The following is a 12,668-nucleotide window of genomic DNA, read 5'->3' on the forward strand; positions in this document are numbered from 1 at the left end:
GGACATGGGACTGCTGAGAGATTGGCTGTTAAGGGGGCTGGTGTGGGGTGTAGGTGGGGGTCAGTGGCTCAGTAACAGACAGCCATCTGGTCCCCGTGGCGCGTGCTGCGCGCGTGGTTCCCATGAGTGCTGTGGCATTTGATGGGTCATCACGTCTGCGTTTTTATTTAAAATGTGAGGAACGAATCGCCACTATCAAAGCTATAATATACGCTACAATGTTTCGATTCACACATCACAAGAAATGAATGGTCGTTTAAAATACCAACCCTCGAACCTGAATATTGGCTGCATATATATTCATTGTCCGCGATCGGTTAAATAGGCTTTCATGGGTTGAATAATGACCAAAGCTGAAAAAAATATATGCCTGTATTCTATGTTTTGCATGACATCCATCATTACCCATTCTCTGTTTTTCAGCTTCAACCGCCACCCCTCTGCTTTAGGCGTTGGTAGCAGCGGGAAACACCCTGCAGGTAGTAATTCCCCCCGGCAGAAACTGCACACAAACGTCATATGCAAAACTATTGTTGTCAAAATCTTGGCGAGCAGATGTTTTTTGACAGCGTGGCTTGGGTATGCATGCGATTGGACTAGTCTATAGCTCGGTGGCCACTTGACCATATATCCAAGCCTGACCCCTATGCCAGTGTTAGATGTATTACACTTCGTATAAAATAATGTGTTTCAAATATGTAGTATTCTTGAATAAATGCAAAACTTGTCTAATAGACACAGTCAGTACACACACAAAACGCAAATACAGTTTTATTGGAACACCAACAGAAAACACAATGAGAAAACTAAACAGGCATGACAATAATTATTAACAATACAAATGACGAATATCTTATTAGTGAAAACTGAGTAATTTCATCGTATGATTCTTTGTTTTTGACATTCTTCCTTAAAAAATGTGTGCTAAACACTGAAACACCATTGACACTGCGCAATTACGCATGGCTATTAGCACTCTTTTTAAAATAAATAAACCAAAAAACACTCGCAACTATAACTGTATACGATATAATGAAATATAATGAAATAGGATTGATTAAGAAATGAAAGAGTTAGTTGGCAGAATTGGTGCCTGACGTAACATTTCACATGCAGCGCTTCCAAAGCTCCTTTACGCACGCATGCCTTTGGCTTCGTGACGCAGACTTTGTTTGATTTGTTCCACAGATCATAACCTAGCCACGCACTGCAGTTGTCACGCTTGGATTAAAGTAGAGGACAGATGGTTATCTTGCTATATGTGATACTTTTTTGTTATTTCATACGAATAGGTGCCCAGTCCAAACAATTTTGTGGTGGCTTGGGGGCGTGCCCATGACGCACAGTTACCGACGCTATGGACCTGTATATATACCAGTGCCCGTGGCCGTTGGAGACACATTTCCACCGAGCTTTGTTTTGGACACTTCTCTGACACAAAGACGACGCTCAAAATGTCTCCAAACATGACCAGCGATGCTATCCAATCTTTTTCTCCGAGGCTAACTGTAGCCAGAAGAAAAGAGGCGCTTGAGCTCAGAAAGGTAAGAACTGTCACTTCATTTTGATTCAACATGCTTCGATATCTTCAAAATTTCACCTTGGAAACAAATGCCTGGACGATTTTCTTTGGGTAATTTCTAATGGTCTAATGTTTTTTTGCAGACTATGAAACCGTTGATGGAAAAAAGGAGGCGCGCCCGTATCAACGACAGCCTCAACCACTTGAAAAGTCTCATACTCCCCCTCACTGGCAGAGATGTAAGTAATACCACCACAATATGACACTTTATCGTAGCCTATAGAAAACACATCCTCCAACATTCTGTTAGCCAGACAAAGTGCTCGGGTATTGACTATTTGCTTTCTGCCATTTTCTACAGAAGACTCGCTACTCCAAGCTGGAGAAAGCAGACATTCTGGAAATGACTGTGAGGTTCCTCGGCGACATTCCTCCTGTCAACACCAAAAGTGAGTTATTCTCCTGCACTGGTCTTATGTTTCTATCGTTTCTATCCACTCTCGTATTATCGGTTTTTTTTAACAGCAAAACTAATGTTTCGTTTAATTTTCAGATTCCACAGACAGTTACAAGGAGGGCTACAAAGCCTGCCTCCAGCGCGTCTCCGCTCTGCTTCCCAAATCGAGCCTGGACCAAGACGCTTGTGAGCGGGTGAACGCCTTCATCCAACAGTCTATGTCTGCCACCATCACCCCGGCCTGCCTGAACTGCTGCGCCCAGAGCTCCAGGACTTTCCCTCAGATCCAACAGAGACTCCTGAGCCTCAAGTCCAGCTTCAGCTCCAGGCTGGAGAGCCAGAGCCACAGCAGCAGCGGTGCGGCTCCCAGCCGAGCGCAGCCGGGGCCACAAGCTGCCAACACTGGCATGTGGAGGCCTTGGTAGATTTCCAAGTCTCCGAGTCACCCGACAAACCGGTGTAAAGTGCATGATAAGTAGGCGACATATTGGGATAGCATCACTTGTAAATATACATAGTGATTTACTGTCTTGTTTTTGTTGATGAAAAGCAAAATTTCATCGTTAAATCAACTTAGCTGAGTATTATATACTTAATTTTGCGCACGAGTCTGTTGTCCTGAATAAGCTGACAAGTTTAGACAGTCGTATTTTTTGAAATCTGCATGTATGTAATTTTGTTATATATTTAGTCCTCAAGGAGGACTAAGTGATTAAGGGCCATTGAAAACGCCCTGTAAGACCCAACGGGTCATTTATACGTATGAATTTGCGCTATAGACTCCAGTATTCTGGGTCTGTGCAGATGAACTTGTAGACATTATATGTTACTGCTAAGTATCTCTATCGGGATGTGTGTTCATTTTTGCTATTCACAGCAAATGTTGTATATTTATTGTATAAAACAAATAAAACTGCCATTTTATGGTAAAAACTTGCTGTGTTTTTTGCCTACATTTTGCATTTGGGAAATTATTTATTGGCACAATGACGCACGTGCGTCATTGAGCTGGTTCAAGGCCGTCAAGGCGCAACCACAAAAGGTCACTCAATAAACATATATGCCATATTACCATATATAGACTCATTTTTCTGTTAGAAGTCTGGATGGCACATCTGTCGTTACTGCTTGTGCATTATGTTATAAACAGTGTGGTGTGTGGCAGACCGTTGGACTGAAGGAAGTTGTGGTCAAGTGCGCCCCCTGCAGGCAGCTTATAAAACTGTCTCTGCGCAGATGAATTAAACCCAGCTGTAGTCTCTGCTGCCCTCCTACGATCGTTGCTCCTAAAATTTACATGACAATGCTTTCTGTTTTACTGGCCTGTGATGAATTTTCCCAACATTTAGCGTTTTAAAAATTATTACTCATGAAAAGCTGATGATTTTACAATACTTTCTTCGTCCTATAGTGACTTCAAGACACGTGAAAGGTAAGGAGACCACTTTCGTTAAAAAACAAAAACAAAAAAAAAACATACACATGCAACTTCCTATGCGCACATGTCTTAAATTTTAGAAAAATCGCTACTCCCACCAATGAGTCATCGCATTTCTCAAGGAGAGTTTGCTCACAACAGGCGTGTGACACCAGAGGAGTCCACCGGCTCTCCTCACGTTGCACAGGAATCTCACCGCCAGACGAGAGCAGCAAACCGTGAGCTCGCGTCATCATGTCGGTACCTGAAGCGCAAGAGGCAGCATCCTCCATTCAGTTATGCAGGTAGGCTATTCAGCTCTGTGTGCTTATTACATGTGAAAGTAAGGCTTAACCTGCGTGGCGCTGGCATGATATTGAATCATAATCGACGAGATGAGCGCAGCTACCGGCTTGGCTGCGTGGTCATCTCTCATAGGACAGCCCAGATAATCCCGCGTCCGTATGTCGGTGCAAAGGCTGCACATTGCTCGCTCTGCCGTGACACATCGGCTATATCCTGCCGGTGGCCAACAAATCATAAGTATTCAGACATTTGAATGAGGTTTTCACGTTATTGAAATGGCCGCGGGAGATGCAGATCGTCCGTGTCGCATGTGATGACCTCAACGATGCAAGCGCCGCTAGAATATGCGTGAAAACTACCAAGGACAGACAAAGGTCGTTAGGCCAGACAAAAATAATTTCAGGGTTTCGGTTCCCGACCGAGTGTCCCATCTAACCCCCGAGTCATGATGCACTCGCCTTATTTGTGACGTTCTCGCGTAACTTCGGAAAATAACTTCATGGAATCACACGCCACCGACAGCACTGGCTGGAAAGAATGGACTTCCGCACGGTGTGTGTGGTTTGTCGTCGCAAACCACCAGTGAAAATAATCCGACTACAAGAGAAAACCATTGCAGATGTAGTGAAAGAGCTGAAACAGTGCCATTGTAGATTTGCAAGTGCCGTAGGCAAACATGACGGGGGATCCGTCATGCTGCCCCCACCGTGGAGCTTGGCTCTATGGTGGTGGGCGTGATGGATGTATTTGACTTCAGGTACCTAGCGCTGCGATGTGAGCCAGACACCTCCCTCTGCTAGTAATAACGCTGCTCCGTCCGTTAAAAAGGTGGTAACTTATGCAAATATTGAATTAATTATATTTAAAAAGCAACCCATGCATCGCTTCCGAAAATAAAAAAAGAATAAAATAAAATAAAATCCCTACCTACCCATCCTTCCCATGAATAAATAAAATAAAACAAACCCCCTACCCATCCTTAAAATGCTAAATAAAAAATAAAATAAAATAAAATAAATTCCCTACCTATTCATAACCTTAAATGACAAGGAACCTGAACCCAAAGTATTTTTTTGTTTGGCCTTATCTGGATCATTCTGATGAAACTCTACCAAAAGTTTTCCATTTTTTGTAAAAATCAACAATCGGCTGCGGGTTAGGATGACTGGCCTCCTGTGTGCACAGTTTGCATGGACTATATGGCGTTTAATTCATTTCCGGGTGTGTTGTCCTGTCAGGAATAAGGGCCGATTGAAGGGTTTTGCATCAGTCGATTGTGTGTCACAGGCCTATTGTCATTTTATGACTGCTGTCTATAAAATGCCTTTGCGACTCCCAGCAGCATGAAGGGTTGGTTGTGTTTCTGTCTGCTCATCGAGGGGTGGAGCCAGGCATCCCTGTCGCAGGCGTCCTGCACTGTGCTGCCTGCTCCGTCTGCTCTGTTATGGAAAACACCAAAGATGACAATTCACATCCATTAAAACGGGTCTCTTCACTCTTGTCCTCATGTGGCCGTGAAACTTGTGGAAAACCTTTGCCTCCATTTTGTCTTCCTTGTGTTAAAAGCAGTCAGTTTTTCAATTCTTGTCAAAGACTGGAATGGATTTTTTTAAAATGTCTTAAAACGATGTCCAGTTTTGTCAAAGTTACACGTTTTGGAGATCCACTTTGCAAAACTGACTGCTGACTGCATTGTGGCGCCCCATGCTGATGCACCTGCTTAAAGCTTTAAGCTCTGGTACCCTGTCAGTCCCTTGGTGGAGTCGTTATTACAAATGCACTCTGCATGGCGGAAGTTTGTTCAAAACCACATAACTTTATATGAAGCTTTATATGAAATTCGAGGTGAGATCTCAGTTTCCCTAAAACCCAAATACGTCCTGCTGAATCAGGGAAACACTTAGATCTATATATTTTCTATTGATGTAATGAGTCAGCCACTGGCATCTTAGGTTTGAATATTTCTCTCACTCTAGGTGTGATGCAGCTTCAGTAGTAGAATATGTATGTGACACTGATGTACAGCATGGACATTTTTTTTTGTTTTTGGCAAATTGGAAGCTTCTTAAGGGGAAAATTAAAGAATGATCAGAGTTTAAGGGGTAAATTTAATGATAGAAAATTTTCACCTTGATGTTTTTTCCAAGCTCAGGTTTATTTGGAGCACTTACAGATCCACAGTTAATACAAAACAAAATGACACACCCTGACCAGATCTGTCTTTTCTTTTCTTGAATCATATTTTTGTTTTGGATTAAAAACATGTTAATGAACAGTGTATTTATATCTTCAGTAGGTGGAGCCATCAGTGGCATGATCAGAGCACTTAACAGACCCTCAGTTTATAGAAAACAATAACACACCCTGACCTGAACCTTCTTTTCTTTTCTTTTGGTCTTGGGAGAGGACATGTTAATGTAAGGGTATTTATACCTTCAGTAGGTGGAAAAATAAGTGGCACTATCACTTGAAAAGGACTGCACCAAACACAAGCTCTCTTGTCAACTTGAACAGTCTAAAGCCTTTTGTCACCTGTTGGCCTCAGTGGTGGCACACTGACATGGAAAGAAGTTAATGGGAAACAGTTTACCTTGAAAGCAATGAAATGATATGCTGCCCTTAAGTGCTCATTAAAAGCTCCTGTTTCCAAGATTCAGCTTGTTGCACATTTAAATCGTCTTGGTAATAAAATGGACCCCATAACAAGAAAATCTGTATTTTTTCTGTGGCTGATGTTTTACTTTTCCCCACACCCTGAGTGTATGACCACGAGGCTGATGAGATGCAGCTTGGTGAAAACTGTAAGGCCTCTTTTACTTTACACGGTCCCCTTGGTTTTATTCTTGAAGGGGAACTGCAGATGAAAGTGAGGTTAGATTAAAGAAGGATGTTTAAGCATTGAGACAAACAAAACCTGGACAAGGTGGTGATATTTTGTGGAGTGTGTTTAGGTGCCATTGCACTGCTATGCCAGTAGATGGAGATGAAGGTCTTACTGTAGTGAACTCGACACTTAATGCCTCAGTGGATATGATTTCATTAAGGTAACAGGTCTGCCATTGTGCACTCCTGCTCAGGAATTTGTGTGTGTGTGTGTGTGTGTGTGTGTGTGTGTGTGTGTATCTGGATTGCATGTGAATGTGGTGCACGCCTCTGTAGTGCAGCTCGAAAGTTGGAGAAGATGGAGAGGTTTTTGTGAAGCAAAGTTAACCCTCTGATGCATGAATTATGAAAGCCTGAGTCCAGATTTTTTTCTTATGTGTTTTTTACTTTTCTTAGGGCATGAATATTTCTGTGAGTCTCCATACGTCTTTAAGGATGCAGGACTGGTATTACCATGTCATGATACTAGTATTAACATGTTTTCAGCAACAAGAACTGACAGTCTCTGCATGAACCTCAATGGGGGCAGCAGAGAGCATTCTAACAGCTGATATGCAACCATTGCATTTAGGAGAAAATGACTGTTAAACAGCTGTCCACTGTAGTGACTACTATGCACCAGAGGGTTAATTTATGGAAATGTGGAAATCTGGGTCTTGGAAGTGAATGAATAATCATCTAATTACTCTTGAGCAAAGACCTGAACCCAAACTGCTCTAAAGTCAATGCTCGGTGGCTAACTGTGAGATGTCATGACAGCACTGGGCACTTCTTCAATGCTGATCTGTGAATGTGTTTAAAGGAAAAATTCACCCCTGAATACTCCTGTGGTATTAAATATCAATGCTCAATTTCAATGTTTTTAAAAATGATATATGTCAATACTTTTTTTTTTTTTTTGATGCACCTACTTTCCTTCAATCTGCCTTATCTACTTCAGATAGTGATTTCCTACATTTCCCAGAATGACTTTCAGCAGCCCCACAGAAAAAGGGTGTGAACTTGTTGCCTGCTGGTACAGAAAAGTTGTGCTGCACTGCCCTCCAAAGGTTAAGCTTTCAGGCATGTTACACCTCAGGCCACACCTAACCAGTGATGTCACGGTGAGCATTTTTCATCTGGTGACCTCACTCGCAAGGTCTTCGCTGTGAAATCTCTGATTGGGTGTGGTCAGAGGTCTAACCACTGAACTTGAGTGGAGAAGAATGCGCTTTCCCATTCAAATCAGCACAGCAGGATGATTGCCTTGTTGCCTTGCTTCAACAGGGGAATTGAGGATTTTCGGCCCAGTTGGTGCTAACTGCTTACGTTGATTACTGCAAGCTGCCACAGCACATGTCCTCTCGGTTCTCAAGCAAGTGTGACACTGATCTGCACTGTCACCATAGCAACTAACCCAGCCATTTTATTTTGTTCTTGTCAACTGAACCCGGCAAATAGTTAAATGACCGACTTCATTCAAGTTTTGAATATGTTAATTAATAGTGGACAGTGCATAGGGACTATATCCCTAAAATGACCCAAATCCTCAATGACATGTGACTTTGTCCTTAATCTAGTTCAACAGTTTGGCTCTCTGTAATAATGAGATCATTCAGTCTTCCTAATGTACCACAATGTAAAGTTAGCTTCAGTTCATGGTAGACCTCATGTACAAAGGTAATGTTAGTGGATTGGATTTGTAAACCGTTCCCTCCGGTTTTGAGGGCAAATCCATGGGCATGGATTCGTAAATGAATCCAAAGGCACGGTTTGTAATCTTTGTCTGCACTGACTTCTAAACTGAGAGTACTTTGTTTTTTCGCTGCTGACCTCACTTGGGCTCGGTACATTAGCACTATTAACTGAAAATTTGGCCTGATGATGGCGCTAGAGGTCATGGGGTCACCATCGTAAATCAGTATCACAGAGCTGCAACCACATCTACAGTTTTAGATCAGTGCTTTTACAATTTTTTTTTTCAATCTGTTTACCTCCTCTGTCAACTCAGAAACCATGGTATCAAAACAGTTACTACACAAGGTTCTCCTGTGTGCTACACATTCAAATGTGAACTTACAGTAAAGAACTGCATCCAAACTCAGAGAGACTTTGAGGTGAAATTTTACTGTATTGATGGCAAAAACTGAAATACTGTAATTCACTTACAGTATTACACAGAAAACCTCAAAGGAGTTGAAAAAAATACAGAGTACAATATATAGGCCCCTTTTTTGTAGGTGCATACTGATTGATTGGTGAATGGTGATTTGTGGAAAGGGTAGTGATGCAGGTGCACTAGTGATTTCACAGTGATGCAGCTCATTTCTATCAGCGATGAGCAGATGTTTTGCTTTTGACCACCATAGTGACATCAGTGGAGTCAGGGCCATGTAAATGACACATGTGAGAAGTGTTGTACAAAAGAGGGTGAAAATGTGTGAATCCAATGAAAAGGTATGAACACATTTGCAACAGAAAACTTCTGCTGTGGTTTGGAGGTGAAGATGATGACAAAGTGGATCCCAGTTTCATTATACTGGAAAAAAGCGATTGATAAAAACTGTAAACTGATAAGAGATGATTATAAGTAGGCGTGGCTTTGCTCGGGTTAAGATTAAGGTCAGCGTGGTTTATACAGAAATCCTTCCTGTACTGGAAATCCTTGAAAACACTTAAAATATAATTTGGTGTTTTCAAGGTTTGGATTTTGATGAAGTTCTTGAAACTTCTTGAAATTGTGAACTTAGTTGTGTTTTCCTTTTAATTTGTCTCCCTTGCGTGGAGTCCTCTTACCAAACAGTTCTGGTTGTTTATAGCACAATAACATCGGATTTAATGTGATGAAAAAGTGAAATAATCATTTTGAGTGCGTATAATTTACCACAGCCATAAGGTGCTGGAAAAACTGGAAAAAAATGCACCTTGAAAATTCTTGAAAAGTGCTTGAATTAGATTTGAGAAAAGGTGTAGGGACCCCTGGGTAAGGATCTGCGCCTGATGGAAATATTTGCCTGCTGCATCTCTGTCTAAAACTGCTGATCTGAAACAGTGGTGGTCCTGCACCTGCATGTATTTCAAAGGTATGTTTGCGTCACCCTGCATTCTGGTCAGCGCCATTGGAGCTGGACTGGAAATATTTCAACTTGACGTCATGCTGTGTATGTTTGTCCAGTTATCCACAGGTGTAAGAACAAGAAATGTGCTGTAAATCACCAACAGCTGTTTTCTGAACAGCGGTGAAGGTGTTTCAAGGTGGATTTTTCCCTTTAACCCACTCTCACACCACATCACTCAAATATTTCAATCCATCCTCACCAGAGACTCTGCTCAGCTTCCTCTGCTGTCATGACGACTGCAGCTCCCTCACAGTCAGCTTCCCAAAACACTTTGATGCAAATGTTTGACGAATACCTGTCTCACCTGGAAATGTACTGAGACTTTACTGCTTGGACCTGCCTTCTGAGGCAAGACTCCTCTCCAGTCACTGTGCTCACACTTTTCGGGTTAACTGTCTGGACTACAATGATGATGCAACAATTTTTTCTGAAACAAATCAAGTCTTCTCTCCAGTACTTTTTCCCACGCAGGTAAAAGCAGGGCACTTTGTGTACCGGAGTTTTGTTTTGCGCTGCTTTGCTACTTTGGTTATTTCGTCTAGGTGGGTTAATTATGTATTATTCGCAAAAAAGAAAAGCAAATCATTGTGAGATAGTTATGTTGCAATAAATGTTAGCAGTGGCTTTTAGGAAGGAATTTTTGTTGGAGTTTTAAGCAGCTGCTCTGTGTCAGTGGCAAAGCTTTTTAAGGACATGCAAATGATGTTTAACCTTAAAGGACCATAGCAGCGATTTTGAATGTGTGGCCTATTTTCGACAGTTTCCCCACATTTACCATTTTACATTTTGAAACTTTTGCAAATCATGCGGGCACACTAAAGATTTCTCAACAAATAATCAAAACCCCTCGATTTTCAAATTTGAATTTCTGGTTGAAACACCCACCCTGTAATGTTCTGCTTCTGTAGCTAACGATATAGTCACCAGCCATAAACCACACTGATAAGTCGCTGTCAAGATTCCCGCGGGACTATTTTCTGGAAATTTAAGAAATGCAAGTGGTATGAAAAAGTACATTCTAATTCATGATAAGTATTATTATATTTCTAACTCCATGTACATGACACCGTGCCAGATGTGTCACTCTCCTTCTGCGTCAGCTGTGGTGTCTTCCACAGAAGCCTCAGTGTGATGATGATGACAGTGTTGACTGACGTCTATCTAAACTGCAGCTGTGAGCGTGCTGAGATCCAGTTAGGCCGGTCGTGGCACTCGAGGCGGGGTCAGTGTTGTCACTGTGTGATGTCACTCAGGACCAAAATCTCAGAGGATGTTGATGTTGTGAACATTCTGTGGTTGAGAGAGTTGAGAAAGAGTCGGTCAGCCAGAGTGGAAAGATGCTTTGTTTTAGGCCTCAGATGGTGGCGCAGAAACGCCAAAAAAGACTAATTCAGAAGCTCACCAGAGTTGGCAAGGGTGCAGAGGAGGCTCAGCAGGATGGCATATATCAGCTCAGCAGGTAGTGAATCTCTGAGACACACACACACACACACACACACACACACACACACTTTCTGTATTTCTGCCTGTCTCTCTCAGTCTCTCTCTCTTTACACTCATCATTACAGTGATGCTGAAGGCATGCTCTCTCTGTCTCTTCCTCTCTCTCTCTCTCTCTCTCTCTCTCTCTCTCTCTCTCTCTCACACACACACACACACACGCAAAGTCATCCAGACTTTAACACATGTACTCAGACACACTGAGTGTCTCTCACTGCAACAATATAGACACAATGGCGTTGGTGTATTTTATAGATCTTTGTTAACCGCTGACATTTTTTTCTGGCACTGTTGTATCTTTACAAGGTGTCGCAATAGCAAAATTCCCTAGGTAATTATAAACCTGTGACTCAATCTGTATTTGAAGGAAGTCGGTCTGTAGTGGGTAAACATCACTAATCATTTCAAACTGGCTTGCGGCTGCTATTGTCAGACAGTTAAACACTGCTGTAATTTAAATAAAACAAAACTTTTAAGATGGCCTTTTACAAAATCTGTGCATACTTGAGAAAGTCCATATGCAGTTTCCGGTAAGTCAAGACTGCTAATCTTCTCAAAATGTGGATTTTCCTACTTTTATTGCACACATGGAAACCTCTGAGGCGTTTAACCACATGTGTTGAAATGACTCACTGGTTAGTCATACTGTTGTTCATGCAAATGTACATACTTGTTTGTTGTTTTATGTGCACTGGAGGAAGTGCACATAACAGAATAAGTTTGAACTGGCAAAAGTAGTTTAACACCCTCACCGTGATTGCAGACTGTGATCATGATTTTTAGTAGATTTTGATGGGATGGTAAGGCTAAACAGGAAATGACATGACATCAAGGTACACATTCCTCTCGAGTTTGTAGATTGTCACTGAAGTGACATGCTTTTATATCATGGAAATCTACAAACCCATCACAGTATACACTAAAATAGCAAGAAGTGAAAGCCTTTTTTTGCTTGCTGGCAGCACTTTTCTAGGTTTGCTGTACCCTTTAATTATTCACATGGGATATATAGATATGCTGCAGTTCTGAATTATTTTTTAAGTCCTCACTTGGGACATGTCTCCTAAATTTCAGACTTTTCCTTGCTGCTTTCTATTTAGAAAATGTCATATAAACACCATTCACTTAGCATTCTCTAATGTGACTCACCACTTTGCTGTCTGTATGTACTTGTGAAAGTCCACTCACTGGTCTCCACTCACCCATGTGTCTCAGTGAAGATGGGAGCTAAAGTGCTGGGGCAGTTCCTGTTCCTGGTAACCCAAAAGCAGCTCTATTCTGCTACCACACACACTACTACAACTCCCAAAAGAGCCAGCAGGATCCAAGCTCAACGCTAATGCTAACTAATCCTGTGTTTACTTTAGGATGATGTGCCCAGATGATGCCAACATTGTGGGCAACGTCCACGGTGGCACCATCCTGAAGATGATCGAGGAGGCCGGATGCATCATTGGCACACGGCACTGTAACACACAGAACGAG

General features: G+C 42.0%; 2 protein-coding genes across 5 annotated transcripts in view; both read left to right on the top strand.

Annotated features, from left to right (window-relative positions):
• Window positions 1–1,329: 1,329 nt before the first annotated feature.
• LOC115362214 (transcription factor HES-2-like) lies at window positions 1,330–2,569 on the top strand. Its single transcript, XM_030056060.1, has 4 exons — window positions 1,330–1,544; window positions 1,666–1,761; window positions 1,884–1,971; window positions 2,076–2,569. The coding sequence occupies exons 1-4, from the start codon at window positions 1,455–1,457 to the stop codon at window positions 2,402–2,404; spliced, it is 603 nt and encodes a 200-aa protein (XP_029911920.1). The 5' UTR covers window positions 1,330–1,454; the 3' UTR covers window positions 2,405–2,569.
• A 1,007-nt stretch (window positions 2,570–3,576) lies between these two features.
• Window positions 3,577–12,668, top strand: part of acot7 (acyl-CoA thioesterase 7) — a 66,454-nt gene continuing 57,362 nt past the window's right edge. For 2 of the 4 annotated variants that reach the window (XM_030055749.1, XM_030055750.1), the window contains exons 1-2: window positions 10,960–11,142; window positions 12,551–12,668. In XM_030055749.1, coding sequence (XP_029911609.1) covers window positions 11,021–11,142; window positions 12,551–12,668 — 240 coding nt within the window. In that variant the 5' untranslated portion in view covers window positions 10,960–11,020. Of the gene's footprint in view, window positions 3,702–10,959; window positions 11,143–12,550 lie in introns of those variants that run through there. The other 2 variants (XM_030055751.1, XM_030055752.1) reach the window with 2 other exon arrangements.

Source organism: Myripristis murdjan, chromosome 7, assembly GCF_902150065.1.
Source record: "Myripristis murdjan chromosome 7, fMyrMur1.1, whole genome shotgun sequence".
In the NCBI taxonomy this organism is placed as follows: Eukaryota; Metazoa; Chordata; class Actinopteri; order Holocentriformes; family Holocentridae; genus Myripristis; species Myripristis murdjan.